Source organism: Ranitomeya variabilis, chromosome 3 (assembly GCF_051348905.1).
Source record: "Ranitomeya variabilis isolate aRanVar5 chromosome 3, aRanVar5.hap1, whole genome shotgun sequence".
NCBI classification, from domain to species: Eukaryota; Metazoa; Chordata; class Amphibia; order Anura; family Dendrobatidae; genus Ranitomeya; species Ranitomeya variabilis.
Genome location: NC_135234.1, coordinates 786,755,850 through 786,780,757, shown reverse-complemented (window position 1 = coordinate 786,780,757; position 24,908 = coordinate 786,755,850). Strand labels below are relative to the sequence as shown.

General features: G+C 46.4%; 1 protein-coding gene across 6 annotated transcripts in view; it reads left to right on the top strand.

Annotated features, from left to right (window-relative positions):
• LCMT2 (leucine carboxyl methyltransferase 2) overlaps nucleotides 1-24,908 on the top strand; it is a 186,176-nt gene that overhangs the window by 139,713 nt on the left and 21,555 nt on the right. For 4 of the 6 annotated variants that reach the window (XM_077299012.1, XM_077299010.1, XM_077299009.1 and 1 more), the window contains exons 8-11: nucleotides 4,049-4,156; nucleotides 20,015-20,111; nucleotides 21,083-21,319; nucleotides 22,221-22,424. In XM_077299012.1, coding sequence (XP_077155127.1) covers nucleotides 4,049-4,156; nucleotides 20,015-20,111; nucleotides 21,083-21,319; nucleotides 22,221-22,424 — 646 coding nt within the window. The remainder of the gene's footprint in view (nucleotides 1-4,048; nucleotides 4,157-20,014; nucleotides 20,112-21,082; nucleotides 21,320-22,220; nucleotides 22,425-24,908) is intronic. The other 2 variants (XM_077299015.1, XM_077299014.1) reach the window with 1 other exon arrangement.

Here is a 24,908-nt window from a genome sequence, read left to right as displayed (position 1 = left end):
CTGCGGCAACTGTGTGATGCCATCATGTCAATATGGACCAAAATCTCTGAGGAATGCTTCCAGCACCTTGTTGAATCTATGCCACGAAGAATTGAGGCAGTTCTGAAGGCAAGAGGGGGTCCAACCCGTTACTAGCATGGTGTACCTAATAAAGTGGCCAGTGAGTGTATATATATATACATATATATATATGTGTATACACACACACTGAGGGACTGTGCTATACATGAGTTTGTACACTATATACTAAGGGACTGTTTTAGACCTAATGATCAATAATAACTTCTTCCTCCACCTCCCCGTTCCTAAATCTTTCATAAATCTCCTTTCCTCTCATCCCACACCCCCAACCCATTATTGCCCATTCACCACCTCCATCATTTCCTCCTCCACCACCACCACCTCATTGCCTTCTGCCTCATCACCCTCATCATTGCCCTCTCTGTCAACCCAATCATTGCCTTCTGCCCTTCTCTCCTCCACCTACAGACACACAGCACCATTCACCTCTCTGCATACACTCGCCTCACCTCTGTGCACCGTATCCTGCATCCTCACCATCGCCGGCAGCTTCCTGATGATGTCATTCAGCCGCTGCCGTGTGAGGCAGGAAGCGCGGGCAGGAAGCAGGATGGATCCATTCCCTGCAGCTCCACTGCCGTTTTCTCCTGCAGGTAGCGGAGCTGCAAGGATTGCTCCCTGCCCGCCGTACATGAAGGCAATCTGGCCAGGGGACCCCCGAAGCCTCGGGGCCGGATAAACAGGCCAGATTGCCGTCAATATCAGCAGCCCTGCCGGCAGGGCCGGTTTTAGGAAAAGTGGGGCCCAAATGCTAACATATTGCACATCACACAGAAGCATTTTCGTTGTATTTACATGCGCTGAGGTCAGGCCGCTAAATGAGTGTGAGCGACAATACTGAAGTCGTTCGACGCTTGTTTCCCAGCCTCTTTACACCAATTGAGAAACCATGATGGGGACAGAACGATCACTAATAGATCACTAACAGATCACCATACAGTATCATATTATCAGCAGCACATCTACAGTTTACACCAGCAATGTGCTGCTGAGAACAATGATTTCTGTTCCGGCATAAACAATCCAATCACTCAATGAATAGGCAGCATTTTGCTTGTTTAGTATAATACACCCCATAGTCCTCCATATATTATAATGTGCACCACAGTCCTCCATATAGTATAATACACTCCTCAGCCCCCCATATAGAATTATACACTTCCCATAGTCCTCCATATAGTATAATACACTCCTCATAGACCTCCATATAGTATAATACACTTCCCATAGTGCTCCACATAGTATAATACACTCCTCATAGTCCTCCATATATTAAAATACACTGCTCAGCCCTCCAGGTAGTATAATACACTTCTCGTCGTGCTCCATATAGTATAATGCAACGCCAGTCATCATTGTAGTACAATTCACTTCCCAAAGTATAATGCACCACATAGTTCTTCATATAGTATAATGTATTCCCCATAGTCCTCGATACAGTATAATGCAGCCCACATATAGTATTTATAGTATACTGCAGCCACCCCATAGAGCATAATGCAACCACCCCACAAAGTATAATGTAACTCCCCCATAAAATATAATGCAGCCCCCCTCATATAGTATATTGCAGCCCTCCTCATATAGTATAATGTAGCCCCCTCATAGAGTATGATGCAATCACCCCTCACAGAATATAATGTAGCCCCGAACAGAATAGAATACAGCCCACCTCCCCATAGAATATAATGTAGCCCACGTAGCATATAGCACAGCCACGTAGTATATAGCACAGCCACGTAGTATATAGCACAGCCACGTAGTATATAGCACAGCCCGCATCTCCCTCCCAGAAAATGGCCCCACAGTCCAGTACTCACTGTTACAGTAAAAAAAAACACCCCCCTCACCTCTCCTCGTGCCCACGCTGCTCCTGTCTTGGCGGCTGCCTCTGCACTGCCTGGCACACAGTGAGTGCACGATGACGTCATCACGCACCCGCAGTGTCAGAGGCAGAGCGAGGAATGATGGGAGAGGGAGTGTCAGGTGACGCTCTCTCTTCCATCATTGCTTTGAACTGTACCGGCAGACGCCGGTATAGTTCAATGCGGCGAGGGAGTCGGCGCTGGCGGCAGGCGGCCCACCTGCCTCACCTGAGCCCAATAGCGGCTGCGTGATAAACCGCTAGCTGGGGGCCCCAGGGGGAGCGAGTGCCCTAGGCAGCTGCGTGCTCCTAATGGCTTCCCTGCCTGCAGGGGCCCCCCAGAGCCTCCGGGCCCTGAAGCAGTTGCACCGGTTGAAACGGTGGTATGTCTGCCCATGCCTTCCTTCCTCAGCTCAGATCAGGGTGACTCTCCCATAGATAGTGAAACTAAAACTGAGATGGCTGCTGGGAGGAAAGAGTGACCCCTGAAACGCCCACAAGAATTAATTACAGACTGCTATACACAAGAGTCATTAGGTGGCAGCAGAGCAGAATGTAAGAACAGATCCACACAGCATGTAAACAACACATAGAAACTGGGTAGCATATGATATCTTATATGGAACAGCACAGTAGGGCAGTCTGTGCCCCGTGGCTACAAGTGATGTTGCTGTCTGTGACCCCATCGATACAGGAAGCTTAGCGCATTGTGGTCAGGCAGTGTCAGGGATCCCAGGGAGGGTATCTTAATCATCCCCACCACTCACACCAATATGTCATGGACCGGGGTTGTTTGGTTGCTCCTGGTTCTTTTCTGAAGGGGATTTATCTATATCCCACTTACCAGTTCCGGTTTGGAACTTGCAGCTCTCTAGCGCCCCCTTACCCTCAGGGCAGACAGGGTACTGCACCTAGGATAATTAGTCGCCAGAAAGGCTGCCTGCTATGTACTGGCTAATGGGCACACTGCAGCGAGGGTGATATAACTACTCCCACTCAGGCGGGAACAATAATTATCAACGCCGTCCATCGCTACAAAGTCTCCCAAACGTACAGGATAAATCCAATGCCACCAGCTCCGATTTCTTAATTAATAATGGGTCCGGAGCCAACCCAAATTAGTAGCATAATTCACTTCAGAGGACATGACTGTACGTTATAGAGCAAGGAGAAACGAAGCTAGTAATTTTATATATTTTACTCCAAAAAGGTAGGCAGTGTTTGCCAAAGAGTAAAAGGATATTATAAAAGAAGACAAGTGTTGTATGTACAGTACAATTACAAATGAAAAGGGATTAACAGAAGAAAACAAACACATACAGTTCCTTATATCATTTCAGCTCATGGCAGACCATGTGGCTCAGGGGAGGGGCGAGACATCCAGATGCATTACAGAGCGTCTCTCAGCTAGCTTCCTGGTCAAAGGCTAGTGAAAACTGAGCTCTCAGAGTCTTATACCCCTTGGTCGTGACATCACTGAGTGAGCGGAGCTATGGAATGCACTCCTACTTTCTCAGAGGGACTCAGAGTTATGGAACATTCATATCCACTGTAGCTCCAGGATGCAACCTCGCATAGCGACGACGGAATTTTGCGGCTAGCATTCTATTAAGATCAAACATGGCCTCGCTGTTCACTGCGGGTATGCAGTAATTAGCTTCTCAGATACCAAGGGTACAGGAAATTGGAGAACGCACTGGGTGATGGTCCGGCCGATGCACATACCAAATATATAACTTTCATATCTGTGTCACTAATTGGGATCAAGTTATGGTTTTGGTTACTGGTTTTCTGCACACTCCCGCATTCGAGAGGGGAGGGGACAGAGTCCCACACTGGAGTTTAAAGTTACAGCTGTATTCAGGGGGAAAGGAGTTTGCCTGCAGGCCAAGAGAGAAAAAGAGCTTTCTAGACAGAATGAAGAGGGGGGGTGGGGGTGGAAAAGCCCACAGCGTGTGTCTGTGCTCAGCTTTAATGGACGTAGCAGAGCTCAGTGTGCATGATCATAGACAATCAAATATATCATGTTCCTGACAGGCAGAGTATGTGAGGTCAGTGCAATGAGATGCCTACTCACTATGTATCCACCATGTCTTCCTCCAGGGCTGGCAGCGGTGTTGGGTCATGGATATGAATGAATTCTCTGTGTCCTGTGTCCCCTGGGCAGAGAAGTTGCGCATTGATTCTTTGGAACCATTTGATGAGTTTGAGGTAAGCTCCTCAAATATTATGTGACTGATGTTCTGGATGTCATATTTGGAGGGGTCTTCTGCTTTACCATAGAGATTCCTGGAATTCTGCAGTGATCAGGTGGGATCGTGATGAGTTTAGCTCTTGGTGAATGTTCACACTGGAGAGGAAGCTGCATTATTTTCTTTGTTTGTCAGAGTTTCTGATCAGTTCATTTAATAGGATTGATGTTCAAAAAGAAAAATCCCAACATTCTAGTAAATGTCCAGCGGGGCCATTACAGGATTATTTTGCCAATTGTCCAAGAATCTGAAAACTCTAGGATCAAAGCCAATCAGGCAGACAGGAGGATGTGCTAGCGGCAGGCAGGATACCGTAGCGAGGGCAGGAATCTAGGGCAAAGGCGGAAGGCCGGGGTAAGGTGGGAGATGAGGGTGGTGGGCAGAAGACGAAGGCAGCAGAGGCCTGGGCGAGGGTGGCAGGTGTGAAGCCAGGGCGGCGGGCAGGAGGCTGGGGCATGGATGGTGGAAACGAGGCTGGGACAAGGGCAGGAGGTTGGAGCGAGGGTGATGGGCAGGAGGCCGGGTGAGGGTGACAGGTAGGAGGCCAGAGCAAGGGAGACAGGCAAGAGGCTGGGGCAAGGGAGACGAGGGCGGCAGAGGCTGGGACGAGGTGGAGTGCCGCATCTGAGAAACTGGGTGACGGGTGGGAAGCCAGGGCAAGGGTGGCGAGCAGGAGGCTAGGGCGAGTATGGAGGGCGGGAGATACAACTCTGGAAAAACTTAAGAGAGCACTACAAAATGTTCAGTTTGTCTGATTTTTCTTTTTATAGGTATATTTTTGAGTAAAATGTAAATTGCTCCTTTATTCTATAAAGTACTGACAACATGTCTCCAAATTTCCATGCAATAATTTTTGTATTTTTTTTTTCTGACAAAGAAAAATGGTCAAAATAAAAAAAACCAAAAAAAAACCCAGTGCTTTCAGATCTCAAATAATGCAAAGAAAACAAGTTCATAATCATTTAGAAACAACAATACTAATGTTTTACCTCAGGAAGAGTTCAGAAATCAATATTTTGTGGAATAACCAGTAGCGTAGCTAGCAGGGGGGCAGAGAGTGCGGTCGCCCCGGGCCCACCACTCACAGGGGCCCACCCGAAGCTATGCTACACTTAATTATATCAGCGTGCACAGCCCGCCGATATAGTTACTGTAAGCTCCGTGGTAGAGAAGAGGGAGACATGATGTCCCTGCACTACCGCGGGCAGTGGCTGAAGAGAGAGGTACAAATTCCCCAAAGCAGCCCCCCCATGGTGATACATGCTGAGTGCCAGCACTGTACCTGACCTGACAGCTGCCTGCCTCCAGTATACTGAGGACATGCCCACACTGCACGCTGAGGACACGCCACACTGCACGCTGAGGACACGCCCACACTGCACGCTGAGGACACGCCCACACTGCACGCTGAGGACACGCCCACACTGCACGCTGAGGACACGCCCACACTGCACGCTGAGGACACGCCCACACTGCACGCTGAGGACACGCCCACACTGCACGCTGAGTGCTGCAGAGCAGACCAGAAGAAGGAGCATCTTACTCCAGTGAGAGAGGAGCAGGACACAGGGGTGTAAGTACAGCTCACACTTCTGCTCTACTCTGCTGCTCTCCTGATAAGACCCAGCAGGATTCCTGCGCTGTATCTGCAGTTGTTAAGGCACTGCAGATTTATGGGGGCTGGTCAGTAATGTGATGTGCACTCACCCTGGCTGCAGGACCCCACAGAGGAGGATATACGGTGTCTCTGTCCTATATATACCATATACAGGAAAGGGTCAAATATCCTCATGTGTGGGGTCCTGCAGCCAGGGGCACGTCCATGAGTGCACATTACTGACCAGTCTTGTCAGTGTGTGTATATATATATATATATATATATATATATATATATATATATACTGTATATACTGTATATACACATACACAAAGACACTGGTCTGATTTATATGTTCTATCCTGTAGCCTGGGTCAGGATCCCATCAGACCAGTGTCTGCAGGATTTCATATCAGTAAATCTAAGGTGGTAAACATGAAAAATAAAAAACACGAAATATGAAAAATAAAAGGTAAAACCTTTTATTAAAAAAGTTGAGGATGAATATATATTTAATATATGGAGACCCGATGCTATCGCTTCGGGAGGGCAGTAATGTCACAATGGGGGCAGGCTTTGTAGTGTTGAGAATCTCCCCCCTATGTGCTCACTCACCTATCCACTCTCTCTTTCCCCCGTCTGTGCTCTTCTTTGACTTGTCTACCCCATGTGCTATGCGCTCCTCTTGTACAAAGATGGCGGCGGTCAGTGAGTCATTTGGCTGATCCCGGCAGTGGCATGTTTGCAACAGTGTTCCGCTGGTGGTACCGTGCAAGAGGATGAGTATAAAGTGTGTGTGCTGCCTACGGCGTATACAGTGTGTGTGGGTGTGGTGTGTATGGCGTATACTGTGTGTGTGTGGTGCGCACGGCATATACAGTTTGTGTTTGTGTGTGTGGTGTGTACAGCGTTTACAGTGTGTGTGTGTAGTGCGTACGGTGTATACAGTGTGTGTTGCATATGGCGTATACTGTGTGTGTGGTGTGTACGGTGTATAAAGTGTGTCTGTGTGTGGTACGTCCAGTGTATACAGTGTGTGTGTGTGTGTGTTGCGTATGGCGTATACTGTGTGTGTGGTGTGTACGGTGTATAAAGTGTGTCTGTGTGTGGTGCGTACAGTGTATACAGTGTGTGTGTGTGTGTGTTGCGTATGGCGTATACTGTGTGTGTGGTGTGTACGGTGTATACAGTGTGTTTGTGTGTGTGTGGTGTGTACAGTGTATACAGTGTGTTTGTGTGTGTGGTGCGTACGGCATATACAGTGTGGATGTGTGGTGAGTACGGTGTATACAGTGTGTTTGTGTGTGTGTGGTGCATACGGCGTATACAGTGTGTGTGGATGTGTGGTGCGTACGGTTTATACAGTGTGTGTGGTGCGTACGGTGTTAACGGTGTGTGTGGTGCGTACGGTGTATACAGTGTGTGTGTGGTGCGTACGGTGTATACAGTGGGTGTGTGGTGCGTACGGCGTATACAGTGTGTGTGGATGTGTGGTGCGTACGGTTTATACAGTGTGTGTGGTGCGTACGGTGTATACAGTGGGTGTGTGGTGCGTACGGCGTATACAGTGTGTGTATGGGTAAATGGGTGCGGGTCCATTTACATATACTCAGTCTAGACCACAAGATCCCCAAGGGGGAGAAGAGGAAAGAGGCACAGAAGAGCCAGGGGGTGTACTTTTTTCTTTAGCTTGGTAATATTCTACCTCCCCCTCTTTTTTTCTGGTTCTCTCATTTCCGTTTCACTCTTTGGGGTCTTGTCCAGACAAGAGTATTCCTTTAGGGATACCTGGACACATTCAGGGAGCTATACCCATATGATGGCCTCTATACACACCCACTGGCAGTTTCTTCTATTTAGGTCTTTGTCATTTATTTCAGGGCTGTGCAAGTATCAGCCCACAGAGAGGGACAGACAGTGACCAGAATCCAAGGAGTGGGAGCTACAGCGGGTTCCATTATACAGCGTGGAAGCTAATGCAGGGGTCATTATACAGCGTGGAAGCTAATGCGGGGGTCATTATACAGCGTTGACGCTAATGCAGGGGTCATTATACAGTGTGGAAGCTAATGCGGAGGTCATTATACAGCGTGGACACTAATGCAGGGGTCATTATACAGCGTGGACACTAATGCAGGGGTCATTATACAGTGTGGAAGCTAATGGAGGGGTCTTTATAAAGTGTGGTAGATAATGTGGGGGCCGTTACACAGCGTGGGACCTAAGGCAGGAGTCATTATACAGTGTGGAAGCTAACGCCGGGGTCACTATACAGTTTGAAGGCTGCGGTCGGGCCATCATACAGTGTAGGGCCATCATACAATGTGGGGGCCTGTAAGGAGTTTGGGGCTACCGTGAGAGCACAAAGGAGACATTGTACTATGTAAGGGCACAGTGGTGGCATTACTATGTAATGCAGTATGAGGAGCATTGCATTTGTATCACACAGCAGGAGCAGTAATAGGGACACATACGGCAGCAGAGGCTCAGTATTGGGGTATCAGGAGCAGTAATAGGGACACATACGGCAGCGGCTCAGTATTGGGGTATCAGGGGCAGTAATAGGGACACATACGGCAGCGGCTCAGTATTGGGGTATCAGCAGGATGAGGAGTTTGTGCAGGTTGGGAATAGATGGTGATGGCTGGAATATGAGAAGTGAAATATGTATTTGTTGTAATCTCTGCAGCTGATTCCTGGGTGGAAGAAGTCGCCATGTCGGTCTGGGCCAGATGGAAAAGACGGGAAAAGTGAACGATTCCATCAGAAAGAACGTCAGTGGTAAGACATTATCTGTAACTGTGCTGTGATCACTTGTATGCTTTGTAGGACTGGTATCTACCTCTTAATGGTCACAATATGGTGGTAATATCAGTATTGGTCTTGTGGAGATGTTTATTTTTTTGTTGAAGCAGGATCATCTGATGAGGTTCTCCTACGTCCACTATTAGGGTGCATCACCATAGTTGTAATCAAAGGTTAGGGGCCCACTCAGATGTCTCGCCCCCCCTGGGCTGAACCCCTAGCTACGCCTCTGGGAATAACCATGATTTTTAATCACAGTTTTCATGCTTCTTGGCAGCTTTCCTCTAGTCCTTCACACTGCTTTTGGGTTACCATTTGCCACTCCTGGTACAAATATTTAAGCAGTTCTTCTTTGATGGCTTGTGACTATCCATCTTCCTCTTGATTAGATTCCAGAGGTTTTCAATGGGGTTCAGGTCTGGAGTTTGGACTGCCCATGACAGGGCTTTGATTTGGTAGTCTCTTAATTTTTGCCAGAGCTGTACATAGGAACAAATGACACAGCAAGAAAGGACCTGGAAACTATAGTCAGAGACTTTGAAGATCTAGGCCGGAAAGTGAAGAAACCAGGAGCACAGGCCCTCTTCTCATCCATCCTCCCAGTGGATGGACATGGACCAAGGAGATTGAATAGGATTCTACAGGTAAACTGGCTACGTCGATGGTGTCATGAGCAACGCTTTGGGTTTTTTGACCATGTAATTACCATTACATATTTGGTAGATGCCTTGCTACACTCATCAGGAGAACTTTAAACTAGACCAATATGGAATGGGGGATATACGTCCAGGAAGAAATATGCAGCTAATGAATTATTTTGAGAACCTGCTAATAAATTGGAAATAAAGAACAAAAAAAAAGTCTGAATGAAAAGAGAAGCCGACTACAAACTAAAATGAGTCTACACAAATGCACAGAGCATGGGAAACAAACAAGAGGAATTGGAGCTGCTGACACAAGAAGGGATATATGATGTCATACGCATCACTGAGACTTGGCGGGATGATACACATGATGGGAATATGAACCTTGAAGGCTACAACTTATTTATTAGAAACAGGATTAACAAGAGGGGAGGAGTAGTTGCATTGTATGTTAGAAAAACATATCTCCACAGAGATCTAAGCTTCAGACACTGGTAGCTCTGTAGAAATTGTTTGGGTAAGAATTCAAGGAGAGAAGAACAGAAAGGACACTATTGTAGATGTTTACTATAGGCCACCTGGACAGACTGAACTATGGATGAACTCTTTACATCAGATGTCTCTGTTCTCAAAGAAGTATGACATGGGAGATTTTAACTACCCAGATATTTGTTGGGAATCTCTCTCAAGCAAAAGTATTTGGTCCAGAAAATTCTTATCTTCTCTTCCTGACAACTTTGTTTCAAAAGGTAGAAGAGAACAAGAGAATCTGCAATCTTGCACTCAATTCTTACCAAGAGGGAGAAAATGGTTGAGGATGTAAAGATGGCTGGGAATTTAGGGGGCAGTGATCATGATATCTCCGAATTTGGATTACAAGAGGAGTAAGACCAGCAAGGACTCAGACTTTAAGGTTGGCCTTCAGAAAGTCAAATTTTAATGGACTCAGAAAGAGGGTAGGAAAGGTCCAATGGCCGGATGTTCTACAGGACAGAAATGTCCAAGAAGGATGAGGCATACAATCCCAAAAAGAAAGAAGGATTGGACACATTTCAAGAGACCAGGATAGATGAACACAGAACTTATCACTTGTTAAAAAGGAAAAATAAATGTATATTAAGTGGAAAGATGGTCATATCAAAAGAAGAAATTACAGGCCAGTGAGCCTTACTTCTATACCAGGAAAGATCTGTGAACAAATTATTAAACAGCATGTATGTAAGTACTTAGATAAGAATACAGTAAGTAACCAGATCCACCATGGATTGGTAGCAATCAAGTAATGCCAAACTAATCTAATTTCCTTCTATGATGGAATCACTGACTGGGTGGATCAGGGAAATGCAGTAGATTTAGTATATCTCGACTTCAGCAAAGCATTTGATAAAGTATCTCATACTATCCTTACTGAAAAAATTACCAAATATGGGATTGACAAGGCTACGGTTAGGTGGAATCATACCTGGCTCAGTGATCGTACTGAAAGTGTGGCATTAAATGCTTGCACATCCAGTTGGAAAAGTGTTTTAAGTGGGGTACCACAAGGCTCTGTCCTGGCCCCAGTGTTGTTCAATGTTTTTATAAATGATCTATAAGGGAACTGAAGGTAAACTGATCAGATTTGCAGATAATGCAAATCTAGGAGCGGTCGCTAACACTAGAGAAGACAGAGAAAGGATTCAGAAGGTTCTAGATAAGCTTGAACAATGGACAATAAAAATGAAAATTACATCTATAGAATGGGAAGAATAGAACTAAGCAACAGCATGTGTGAAAAAGACTTGGGCATACTAATAGATCAGACTACACATGAGTCATCAGTGTGATGCAACATCAAAAAAGGCAAACACCGTTTTAATATGTATTAAGAGAAGCATGGAGTCTAGATCATGTAAACTAATTATCCCCTCTACTCCTCCTTGGTCAGACCTCATCTGGAATTCTGTGTCCGGTTCTGGGCACTACATTTTAAAAAAGACATTGAAAAACTGGAGCAAGTTCAGTGAAGTGCTACCAGGATGGTGAGCGGACTGCAAACTATGTCCTATGAGGAACGGTTAAAGGATCTGGGAATGTTTAGCTTGCAAAAAAAGGCTAAAAGGAGACTTAATAGCCGTCTACAAATATCTGAGGAGCTGTCTCAGTGTAGCGGGATCATCATTATTCTCATTTGCATATAGAAACACAAGAAGCAATGGGATAAAACTGAAAGGGAGAAGATACAGATTAGACACTTGAAAAAAAACTTTTTGACAGTGAGGGTGATCAATGAGTAGAACAAGCGGCCACAAGAGGTGGCGGCTTCTCCTTCAATGTAAGTCTTCACACATAGGCTGGACAGACATCTGTCTGAGATGGTTTATTGACTCCTGCATTGAGCAGAGGGTTGGACACGATGACTCTGGAAGTCCCTTCCAACTCTAACATTCTATGATTCTATAAGATGAGAGCGGCGGGCAGGAGGACAAGGCAAGTGCAGCAGAGGCCGAGGCGAGAGTGGCATGCGGTAGGCGAGGGCAGCATGCTGGATTGTGGCAGACGGGAAGGCGGGGCAAGGAGTGGGAGACTGGAGCAAGGGTGGTGAGCAGGATGGCAGGAGGCCTGGGTGAGGATGGTGGCAGAAAGGCCAGCAGCTAGCGAAGGCGGCAGAGACCAGGGCGTGGGTGGAGAGCAGGCAACGGGCCTGACATCTGCTCACATCTGATCTGTAGATCTGTAGTCCGTTATCTCCAGGGTCGATCACAGGAGTCATGATCGAGCTGCTGTAAATCTTAGGGTACCGTGACACAGTGGCATTTTTATCGCTACGACGGCACGATTCGTGACGTTGTAGCGATATCGTTACGATCTCGCAGTGTCTGACACGCTACTGCGATCAGGCACCCAGCTGAGAATCGTACGTCGTAGCAGATCGTTTGAAACTTTCTTTCGTCGCTGGATCTCCCGCTGTCATCGCTGGATCGTTGTGTGTGACAGCGATCCAGCGATGCGTTCGCTGGTAACCAGGGTAAACATCGGGTTACTAAGCGCAGGGCCGCGCTTAGTAACCCAATGTTTACCGTGGTTACCAGCGTAAACGTAAAAAAAAACAAACCGTACATACTCACCATCTGATGCCCGTCAGGTCCCTTGCCGTCTGCTTTCCGCTCTTACTGTCTGCCGGACGGAAAGTGAGAGCAGATCACAGCGGTGACGTCGCCGCTGCACTCTGCTCTCACTGTACGGCCGGATCTCAGTCAGAGCAGGAAGCAGACGGCAAGGGACCTGACGACATCAGATGGTGAGTATGTACGGTTTGTTTTTTTTTACGTTTACGCTGGTAACCACGGTAAACATCGGGTTACTAAGCGCGGCCCTGCGCTTAGTAACCCGATGTTTACCCTGGTTACCCGGGGACTTCGGCATCGCTCCAGCGCCGTGATTGCAACGTGTGACCGCAGTCTACGACGCTGGAGCGATAATCATACGATGCTGCGACGTCACGGATCGTGCCGTCGTAGCGATGTAAATGGTACTGTGTGACGGTACCCTTACTGATACTTATGACAGAGGTGCAAAGTGATAAGCACTACGATATCAGGTGTTACCAAGATAGCTACCTAGGGGGAACAATGGAGGTGTGACAACACAGCGTTTATTCTTAAAAGGAATCTGTCACCCCATTTTAGGCCTATAAGCTAAGGCCACCGTCATCAGGGGCTTATCTACAGCATTCTATAATACTGTAGATAAGCCCCCGATGTAACCTGAAAGATAAGAACAACAAGTTAGATTATACTCACACAGGGGCGGTCCCGTTGTTGTCCGGTCCGATGGGCGTCACGGTCCGGGTCCTCCCATCTTCATAGGATGACGTCCTCATCTTTGCTTCCTGCGCAGGCATACTTTGTCTGCCCTGTTGAGGGCACAGCAAAGTACTGCAGTGCGCAGGTGCTGGGCCTTACCCGGCACCTGCGCACTGCAGTGCTTTGCTCTGCTCTCAACAGGGCAGACAAAATACGCCTTCGCAGGAGCCGCGGCAGGAAAGAAAGAAGAGGACGTTATCCTATGAAGATGGGAGGACCCGGACCGTGACGCCCATCGGACCGGACCACACCAGGACCGCCCCTGGGTGAGTATAATCTAACTTGTTGTTCTTATCTTTCAGGTTACATCGGGGGCTTATCTACAGTATTATAGAATGCTGTAGATAAGCCCCTGATGACGGTGGCCTTAGCTTATAGGCCTATAATAATAATATATATAATAATAATAAAATGGGGTGACAGATTCCCTTTAATTATGCCAGACTTATTGAGTAGACCGAGAGACATGAGCTATTGTTCATATGAGTCTGAGCATTGACTCTTGTTATAGGTTGAATTGATGTTTGTTGAATGGTTACTGACTACCTATTGTATCAGTCCTCGCAGCTTATTGTACTGCTATCATTGAGGGACAAAGGCGCAAATTAATTGAACAATCTATGTTTATTAATTTAGTGAATGCCTGCTGACTAACTACTGTATCAGTCCATGCAGCTTGTTGTTCTGCAATGTTTATATTGTCAAATATCATAGGACAGAATGACATACAGGTGTACTCCACCAGGAGACTATAGATAATAGAAAAAGAAGAAAAAAGGGAATGTGTAGTTAAAATGTAACTTTTATTCCTTAGAAATTTAAGATTATTTAAAAAAATATTTTCATACATCCAAATAGGATGTACATTGGATCACAGTGTGATGCTACAGTGGGAAAAAAAAAGCCTAAAGTCAGCCACCAATTGTGCACGTTCTCCCACTTAAAAAGATGAGAGAGGCCTGTAATTGACATCATAGGTAGACCACAACTATGAAAGTCAAAATGAGAAAACAAATCCGGAAAATCACTTTGTCAGATTTGGCAAAATGTATTTTGCAAATTATTGTGGAAAATAAGTATTGGGTCTTTAACAAAAGTTAATCTCAATATTTTGTTATATATCCTTTGTTGGCAATGACAGAGTTGAAACATTTTCTGTAAGTCTTCACAAGGTTGGCACACACTGTTGGTGGTATGTTGGCCCATTCCTCCATGCAGATCTCCTCTAGAGCAGTGATGTTTTGTTCCTGTCACTGAGCAACACAGACTTTGAACTTCCTCCAAAGGTTTTCTATAGGGTTGAGATCTGGAGTCCGGCTAGGCCCTCCAGGACCTTTATATGCTTCTTACAAAGCCACTCCTTCCTTGCCCTGGCGGTGTGCTTGGGATCATTATTATGCTGAAAGACCCAGCCACGTTTCATCTTCAATGCCCTTGCTGATGGAAGGAGGTTTGCACTCAAAATCTCACGATACATGGCCCCATTCATTCTTTTATTCATTCTTTCATGTACATGGATCAGTCGTCCTGGTCCCTTTGCAGAGAAACAGCCCCAAAGCATGATGTTGATACCCCTGTGTTTCACAGTAGGTATGGTGTTCTTTGGATGCAACTCAGCAGTTTGTCTCCTCCAAACACGACGAGGTTTGGTTCTACTAAACACTTCTACTTTGTTTTCATGAGACCATATGACATTCTCACAATACTCTTCTGGATAATCCAAATTCTCTCTAGCAAATTTCAGACGGGCCTGAACATGTACTGGCTTAAGCAGGGGGACACGTCTGGCACTGCAGGATCTGAGTCCCTTGCAGTGTAGTGTGTTACTGATGGTAGCCTTTGTTATGGTGGTCCCAGCTCTATGCAGGACATTCAGTAGGTCCCCCATGTGTGGTTCTGGGCTGTTTGCTCACCGTTCTTCTGATCATTTTGACCCCACGGGATGAGATCTTGCATGGAGCCCCAGATTATGGGAGATTATCAGTGGTCTTGTATGTCTTCCATTTTCTTTTTATTGCTGCCACAGTTGATTTCATCACACCAAGCTGCTTGCCTATTGCAGATTCCGTCTTCCCAGCCAGCCTGGTGCAGGGCTACAATTTTGTTTCTGGTGTCCTTCAACAGCTCTTTGGGCTTTACGATAGTGGAGTTTGGAGTGTGACTGTTTGAGGTTGTGGACAGGTGTCTTTTATACTGATAAGTTCAAGGGGCTGCATTATAATAGAGAGGCTGCCTATGGGGGCTGCATTACACTAGAGAGGCTGCCTATGGGGGAGCTGCATTGTAATAGAGAGTCTGCATTACAATAGAAAGGCTGCCTATGGGGGGCTGCATTATATAGAGGCTGCCTATGAGAGGGGGCTGCATTATAATATATAGCTTGCCTATGAGAGGGGTCTACATTATATTACAGAGGCTGCTTATGAGAGAGGAGCTGCATCATATAATATAGAATCTGCTTATGGGTAGTGCATTATACTGTAGACTGCCTATGGGGAGTGCATTATATTATATGGAGACCTATGGGGAGTGCATTATGTTATATGGAGACCTATGGGGAGTACATTATATTATATGGAGACCTATGGGGAGTGCATTATATTATATGGAGACCTTTGGGGAGTAGATTATACTATATGGAGGCCTATAGGGAGTGCATTATACTATAAAGTCTGCCTATGGGGAGTGCATTATATTGCATTGAGGACTATCTGGTATATTATGTTATATGGAGGCTATCTAGGGGGCCATCATACAGTGTGGGGAGTATAGTGATGAGGCCATCATACAGTGTTGGAGCCATTAAATAGCTTAGGGGATATTAAGGGGTCAGTATATTTAGAGTGAGGGGGCATTATACTGTGTATAAGAGCATCACACTGTGTCTAGGGGATCTGTACAGGGGGGAGACTCGGGACATTATTAAATGTAAAGTGGGCACTTGTTAATTGTTATAGGGGAACTCGGGTTACTGTGACTGTCAAAGGGTCAGACAGGGCAATATTACTTTTTAGGGGACAAAATATGGGCGCTATTTTCTAGGACACTTGCACCCGGCATTACTACTGTATATTATAGAGGGGTGCTTTAGAATTTAGAAGGCACAGAGAACCACACAGCAGGAGCAGTAATAGGGTCACATATGGCAGCAGCGGCTCAGTATTGGGGTATCAGCAGGATGAGCAGTTTGTGCAGGTTGGGGATAGATGGTGATGGCTGGAATGTGAGAAGTGAAATGTGTCTTTGTTGTATTCTCTGCAGCCGAGTCCTGGCTGGAAGAAGTTGTCATGTCGGTCTGGGCCAGATGGAAAAGACGGGAAAAGTGAATGATTTCATCAGAAAGAATGTCAGCAGTAAGTCATTATCTGTAACTGTGCTGTGATCTCTTATATGTTCTGTAGGACTGGTATTATTTACCACTGACCATATGGCGGTAATATCAATGTTGGTCTTTATATAGAGATTATTTTCAGCAACAGCGTGATCATCTGCTGAGGTTCTCCTCCACTATTAGGGTGCGTCACCCAGTTGTAATCAAGGTTACCTGGTTAGGGGCCCCCTCAGAAGTTTCGACCCCCTGAACCAAAACCCTAGCTACGCCTCTGCTTCCATTTTCTTATTATTGCTCCCACAGTTGATTTCATCACACCAAGCTGGTTGGCTATTGCAGATTCAGTCTTCCCAGCCTGGTGCACGGCTATAATTTTGTTTCTGGTGTCCTTCAACAGCTCTTTGGTCTTCACCATAATGCAGTTTGGAGTGTGACTGTTTGAGGTTGTGGACAGATGTCTTTTTATACTGATAACAAGTTCAAACAGGCGCCATTATTACAGGTAATGAGTGGAGGACAGAGGAGTCTCTTAAAGAAGTTACAGGTCTGTGAGAGCCAGAAATCTTGCATGTTTTTAGGTGACCAAATACTTATTTTCCACCATAATTTGCAAAATAAATCTTGACAAATCGGACAAGGTGATTTTCTGGATTTGTTTTCTCATTTTGACTCTCGGTCGTGGTCTACCTATGATGTCAGTTACCGGCCTCTCTCGGAGAGCGTGCCCAATTGGTGGCTGAATAAATACTTTTTTCCCCACTGTATAACCAGTATAGCCAGTATAGTATCTATATATTGGCTGCTGGACGATGAGCATTGGTGTCCTGCCCCAAACCTGTTCATAATGGCCTGAAGGACAGAAGGGACCTCTATCCTGTTATAGAGAAATTCTAGAGGAAAGCAGCCAAAGCACCATGGCTCCAACCGGAGGTATAAAGATTTGATCCATTGCCAATCACTGAACCCATGGAGACATTTGGAGAACCAAGGTTCGGACAATCAGGTCGCCTGGTCACATACTACAATGGACTCTGTCAGGTTCCTAAGCTTGCTGTTACCTCATCTCTGTGGGTGCCCACCAAAAGCAGAGTTAGACTGTTTGGGGTAATTTGCTCTGCAAGCCCCAAAGTCACAGATATTCTAATTCTTGGCAAGCTAGCGGAAGTGTGAAACTTTGCTCCATCTTATGTACTTTCTGGGACTGTACTATTATGTTATTGACTGTTGTTGATCCAATAAATTATTAATGTAGTGTGTAAGGCCGGAGACACACTGGTGCGAGATACGGCCGAGTCTCGCTGGTTAAAAGCAAGCCGTGGCACCTGCACTCCGGAGCGGAGCATACAGCTGCATAGCAATACATGGAGCCGCACGCTCCGCTCCGCTCCGGAGTGCCGGTGCCACAGCTTGCTTTTAACCAGCGAGACTCGGCCGTATCTCGCACCAGTGTGTCTCCGGCCTTACGCTGTGTTGTCTATCTGAGTAGTATTTTGCCCACGGGAAAGGAGTGTTAGCGTTCAGCGCGATGAGACCTGGGCCGTTCAGTTTTTCTAAGGACAACCAAGCCAGCAGATGAGAGCACCTAATGACCCTCATGTCTCCACACTTGGTGGCAGCAGTGGGATACTGCTCAGCCTGGCAGATCCAGGGGCGCTGCAGGGGACTGGTGTTCGTAGACAAAGACCGAAGGCTTCACAACCAAGGAGGCAGATAGACCCAGAACACCATAGGTGAGGCATACACAGTGGGTTTCGGACTCCACTGTCCAACCCCACCAGCTTGGCCTTGAAAAGAGGACTATAGTGGATATACAGCATCAAAAGGAAACTGCAACTACAGGAGTTGTGCCAGCTTTTGATGGATCAAATACAGGGCCACCGACATTTGGTTGGGGTTGATTTAGGAATTGGTTCATTGGAATGCTCAGAATGTCATTGAAGATGAGGAGTTTAACCAAGAGTAATTGAACTGCCTGCCAAATCAAGGATCCTTGATACCCAGTCCCAAGCAGCCAGAATCCAGTAGTTGTTGGCCACATGGGGACCCGGAGCCTCAAGCTGGAGAAGGAGCTTGAGGAGTTGTTGTATCAGGACAGGGAGATCCGTACCATCAAACTGAAGAATCATGGGGTGCCATACTGTTTGCCTTAATCAGCTTCCAAGAACCATGGAATGCAAAGGAGGAAGTGTGTGGACGCAATGGATACAAGTTCAGTTCTCGTCGATTTACGTGTGGGTTTCCCAGGTCAAGCTAGGGGAAGGATATGGAGGACCTCACAGATGGAATGGACCCCCTTCCCGGCAATCTGAATACAGAGTCCTCATTTCAGGGCTGCCTCCATCAGGGAGTTTGCAGGCTATGAAAGATCATATGAGAGAAGATGGAGATGTCTGCTATGCGATGTACTTAAGGACATAATGGAGATTGTCGAGTTTATTTTCAAGGAAGTTTTGGGGAAACTAGATGTGACAAAGTTTCGTTCTCATAAAGGTGAAACCTTAAATTTGTGATTGTGCTAAAGAAATGCTGTTGGACTGTCCCCGAGTGGAGAAGGGTGATTGGAAGCTTATCACGTCTGGCTATTTAAGAAGGTGAAGGAATGTGAGGACACTGCGTTTATTCTTAATTATGCCAGATGTATTATTCAGTAGGAGCTGTTGTTGAATGTTGTCTGAATGTTGACTATTGTTGTAGGTTGAATTGATGTTTGTTGAATGGTTACTGACTACCTATTGTTTCAGTCCTTGCAGCTTATTGTTCTGCTATCCTTGAGGGAAAAAGATGCAAATTAATTGAATAATCAATGTTTGTTGGTGAATACCTACTGAATACCTATTGCATCAGTCCATACAGTCCTGCAAACATTGAAGGACAAAATATGCAGGTTAATTGAACACTTGAACAATGAGAAATTACCTCCTCCCACCTCCCCCCAAACCTGTGGATAATGGCTTTAAGAACAGCTGTGGGTAGGAAAAGGGACCTCTAGCCTTCTAAAGAGAGATTCTAGAGGACAGCAGCCAAAGCAGCATAACTCCAACAGGAGGAATACAGATTTGATCCACTGCCCATCAATGAACCCATGGAGATGTTTGGAGAACCCAGGTTGGGACAGTTAGGTCACCTGTCCAGGCCATATACCTCAATGGACTCTGCTAGCTTCCTAAGCTTGCCGCTACCTCCTGTCTGAGTGTCTACCAAAAGCAGGGTGCTACTAGTTTGGGTATTTAGCTCTGGAAACCCCAAAGTAGCAGGTGTTCTTACACAATCTTATGTATTTGCTTGGACTGTACTGTTGCTGATCCAATAAATTATTACCTTAGTGTGTTATCCTCACTCTGTGTTGTCTGAGTAGTATTCTGCCCAAGAAAAAGGAGAGCAGGTGTTCAGTGGGAGTAGCCCAGGGATATGCCTTCTTTCTAAAGATTGCCAAGCCAGCAGACAAGAGCACCCACTGACCCTCGTGTCTCCACAAGGGATCTCTGTGCCCGCTCTCCTCTGTCTGAACCAATGAAGCCTTTCTATTGTTTTTGATGGTGGGTCCCTGCAGTCAAATCAGCACACATTGTATACACAGTCATATATATTCCTACAGGAGCTACATCTGAAGTGTTCTCATTACTTCATCCTGGTGGCATCACGAGGGGACATTGCAGACGCCCAAGCACTACGACCCCTCTCTGGATCTACAGGTACCAATATAGCAGGAAGTGGGATCTCCTCATTCCTGTCACTACCTTTATCTGCAGGGGGGATCTTCTATGTCCAGTCACCATCTTTATCTGTAGTGGAATCTCTTGTGTCCAGTCACCATCTTTATCTATATAGTGGGGATCTTCTCAATCTGGTCATGTCTTTATCTGTAGAGGGGGATCTTCTCAGTCTGGTCACCATCTTTATCTACAGGGGAGATCTCCTCTGTCCAGTGATCATCTTTATCTGTAGAGGGGGGATGTTCTCAGGCTGGTCACCATCTTTATCTGTAGTGGGATCTCCTAAGTCCAGTCACATCTTTATCTGTAGGGGGTCTCCTCAGTCAGGTGACCATCTTTATCTGTGGGTGGGATCTCCTATGTCCAGTCACCATCTTTAGTGGGATCTCCATTGTCTGGTCAGTATCTTTATCTATAGGTCGATCTCCTTTGTCCCGTTACCATCTTTATCTGTAGTGGGATTTTCTCATTCCTGTCACATCTTTATCTGCAGTGGGGATCTCCTCTGTCTGTAACCATCTATATCTGTAGTGGAATCTCCTGTGTCCAGTCACCATCTTTATCTGTAGGGGGGATCTCCTATGTCTATATCTATTAGCTATCTTTATCGGTGGGGGGATCTCCTGTGTCATAGGTCACCATCTTTATCTGTAGGGGATCTCCTGTGTCTGTCTGTTAACCATCTATATCGGTGGGGGATCTCCTGTGTCTCTGGTCACCATCTTTATCTGTAGGGGCATCTCCTGTGTCTTGTCTTTATCTGTAGGGGGGATCTCCTGTGTCTGGTTACCATGTTTATTTGTCGTGGGATCTTCTTGGTCTGGTCACCATCTTTATCTGTAGGGGGGATCTCCTATGTCTGGTCACTATCTTCTCTGTCCTGTCACTTTCTATATCTGTTATTTCTGTGGATTGCAGCTGGTATTTTGCTTTCTCTGTTTCCTCCCCAGTCCTCAGTGTTATTCCCCCTCCGGCCTATAGCGGCGCTGTTGTGGCAAGACCTCAGTCACCATCGGTCCTTGGTTTACATCGATTTGGTCATCGCTCCTGTTTGGTTTCCTCACGGCTCATTATTACGACTGGTGGGTTCGGTGAAGGAAATGGCAAACACAAAAGACTACGAGATGTCCACCTGTTACTACATGAGCACGATGTCTGGAATACAGAGGCGACAGTCAGCCAATGGGGTAACTAGGAATTGTGGTTATTATGGGACTGGTCAGGTAATTAATAGTGGTGGGGTAATTAATGGAGAAGTGGGAGACTGGCTAATTAGTGGAGTAGGGGAGAGCGGTGAAGGTACTAGTGGAGGATGAAAGGATAGTGGGGTAATTGGTGGAGGAGGGGAGGTGGTGGGGTATCTGGTAGAGGAAAACTGGGTGGTGAGGTAACTGGTGGAGGAGGAATCGGTTGTGGAGTAATTAGTGGAAGAGGAATGTATGGTGCGGTAACTGGTGGAGGAGGGGTTAGTGTTGGGGTCGTTAGGGGAGGAGGGTTTAGTGGTGGGGTATTTAGTGGAGGAGGGGTTGGCGGTGGGGTAATTAGTGAAGGAGGGGTTAGGTGTTGGGCAATTAGTGAAGGAGGTGTTGGGTAATAATTAGCACAGGAGGGGTTGGCAGTGGGGTCATTACCAGAGTAGATGTTGGAGTAATTAGCGAAGGAGGGGCTGAAGGGGAGATAATTAGCATAAGAGGTTGGAGGGGTAATTAGCAGAGGATGGTTTGGTGGTGGGGCAATTAGTGAAGAAGCGGTTGGCAGTGGGGTAATTGATGGTGGAGGGAGTTAATTAGTGAAGGAGGTGTTAGAGGGGGTAATTAGCGGAGGAGGGGTTGCTGGTTGGGTTATTAGCAGAGGAGGGGTTGGTGGTGGGGTCATTAGCGGAGGAGAGCTTGGCGGTGGGGTTATTAGCGGAGGAGAGCTTGGCGGTGGGGTCATTAGTGGAGGAGAGCTTGGCGGTGGGTTCATTAGCAGAGAAGAGCTTGGCGGTGGGGTCATTAGCGGAGGAGTGGTTGGCGGTGGGGTACCTTGAGTGCAGTGGGTGAATGCCCCTGGGGGGGTCCAGCCTCATTACCTGTATTTGTCTCTTAGATGGGCGTCTCCTGCATTCGCTGACCCCTCTGAGGAGCGGTGGGCTTTTGGTTCTTGGTGGTCGTTTCTCACCCTATCGTCCAGCTGCTGACGCTCAGATCCTCTCATATGACGAAGAGACTGGTGCTGTGAACATAACACGATGCAATCTGCGGGCAGAGCTCAGGCGGTGGAGGCACACGGCCACGGAGGTCTCGCTGTGTGGTGAGGAGCGGTCTAATCGCTGCTACGTCAGATCACAGTGTAGAGCAATGGCGGCTAACCTATGGCACGCGCACCATCTCCTCAGGACTAGAAGATGGCGGGGGAGGGAGATGCGGCTAACGCCTGTCCCCGCTGCTAAAGAGAAATGAATATTCACTGCACTGGCAATGAATATCCATTTCTCTAATAGCAAGCACAGTTGCAGCAGCTGCCAGGCTAGCTCTGGTGCCCGCTCATTAAGGTAATGAATATTCACCTCTCCACTTCCATAGGAAAGAGGTGAATATTCATTACCTTAATGAGCAGGGACTCGTGATCGCTCAGCCACAGATGATGCTAGCGCCGGAACAAGATGCTGTGAGGGCGCACAGGGAAGTTAAGTAGGATGTGTTTCTTTAATGCTTTTCTCATGGGGGCCATACATACAAGGATAGGGATGAGGAACCATGCATACCGGGACAGGGATGAGGAATCATGCAGATAAGGATAGGTATGAGGCCATGTATACAAGATGAGGCTAAGGAGCCAGGCAGATAAGGATGGGGATAAGGAGCTATGCATTCAAGGATAGGGATGAGGAACCATGCATACCAGGACAGGGATGACTATGTTGAGTCATTGAACTGTATGGGGGACTATGTGGCACCATTACACTGTATGGAGGACTATGTGGAGCCTTTGTACTGTATGGGGGACTATGTGGAGCCATTATACTGTATGGAGGACTATGTGGAGCCATTGTACTGTATGGAGGACTATGTGGAGCTTTTACACTGTATGGAGGACTATGTGGAGCCATTGTACTGTATGGAGGACTATGTGGATCCATAACAATGTTGTGGATCCATAACAATGTATGGAGGACTATGTGGAGCCATTGTACTGTAAGGAGGACTTTATGTGCCCGTTATACTGTATGGAGGGCTGTGTGGTGATTACAGTTGGAGAATCATACTATGATAGGGTCACCATTCTTTGGGGAACTGAGGGAGGGGGGTACAGTAGGGTCATCATACATGTGTGGAGGAGTTCACTGTGGGGCTATCATGCTGTGTTTGGGGGCACTTTTGTTTGCATGAGACTTTATCTGTTTTATTCAAGGTTTTTTATCCTTTGTTATTACATATTACATTAGGCCATGGGCCATCTGCTTTTTACTGCTGCTACAGAACATATTATATTATTCCACTATAATTCCAAAAGTTAATCGTTTTATTTGATAAGGAAAAGCTTCCTCAATTGTAGACATTTTTTTAACAAATTTCAAGGTTGGCCTGCAACTTTCTGCAAGCTTTTAACTTTGGCCCTCTGTGTATTTGAGTTTGATATCCCTGCCTTAAAGGATTTGTTCTCATCATGATAAAGGGTTACAATTACAAAGGGGTTGTAAAAACAAACAGATTTGCAATTTTACTTTTTATTAAAAATCCTCTCCATTCTCAAGAGCAGACCTTGACTACAATTGGTGGCTAGTATTTTAGGCTTGAAGGGCAGCGCTTTCAGGCTCTTTGATATTGACTCTATAGCGCGTTAATGTACGAAATGTCTTTCTAATCTAAAACCTCAGTATTCAGGGAACTTTGCGAAAAATAAATGGGTTTTAGATTGCAGTTTGGGCACTCAGTCTCCAAAAAGTTCACCATCACTGGTATAGAGTAATGAGAGGGCAGAAAACATCCAGCAACAGAGAGTTCCTGACACCTTCTGTATAATCCCTGACACCTGACACAATCTGTATAATCCATTTGGATAGTCCTTGGCTTTTGACACCTCCTGTATAATCCCTGGCACATGGCAACTCCTGTATAATCCCCGCCTCCTGACGCCACCTGTATAATCCTTGGCACCTGACACCTGTGTAATCCCTGGCTCCTGACACCGCCTGTATAATCCCCGACTCCTGACACCTTCTGTATAATCCCTGTCTCCAGACACCTCCTGTATAATTCCCAGATCCTGACACCTCCTGTATAATTCTCGGCTGCTGATACCTCCTGTATAAACCCTGGCACCTGATACCTCCTGTATAATCCTTGGCTCCTGACACCTCCTGTATTATCCCCAGCTCTTGACACCTCCTGTATAATCCTGGGCTCCTGACACCTCTTGTATAATCCCTGGCTCTTGACACCTCCTGTATAATCCTGACACCTCCTGTATAATTCTTGACTCCTGACACCTCCTGTATAATCCTCCTGTTATAATCCTTCGCTCTTGACACCTCCTATATAATCCCCAGCTCCTGACACCTCCTGTATAATCCTCAGCTCCTGACACCTCCTGTATAATCCTCCTGTATAATCCTGGGCTCCTGACACCTCCTGTATAATCCTTGGCTCCTGGCTCCTCCTATATAATCACCGACTCCTGACACCTCCTGTATAATCCCCGGCTCCTGACACCTCCTGTATAATTCTTGTCTCCTGACACCTCCAGTATAATCACTCGCTCTTGACACCTATATAATCCCCAGCTCCTGACACC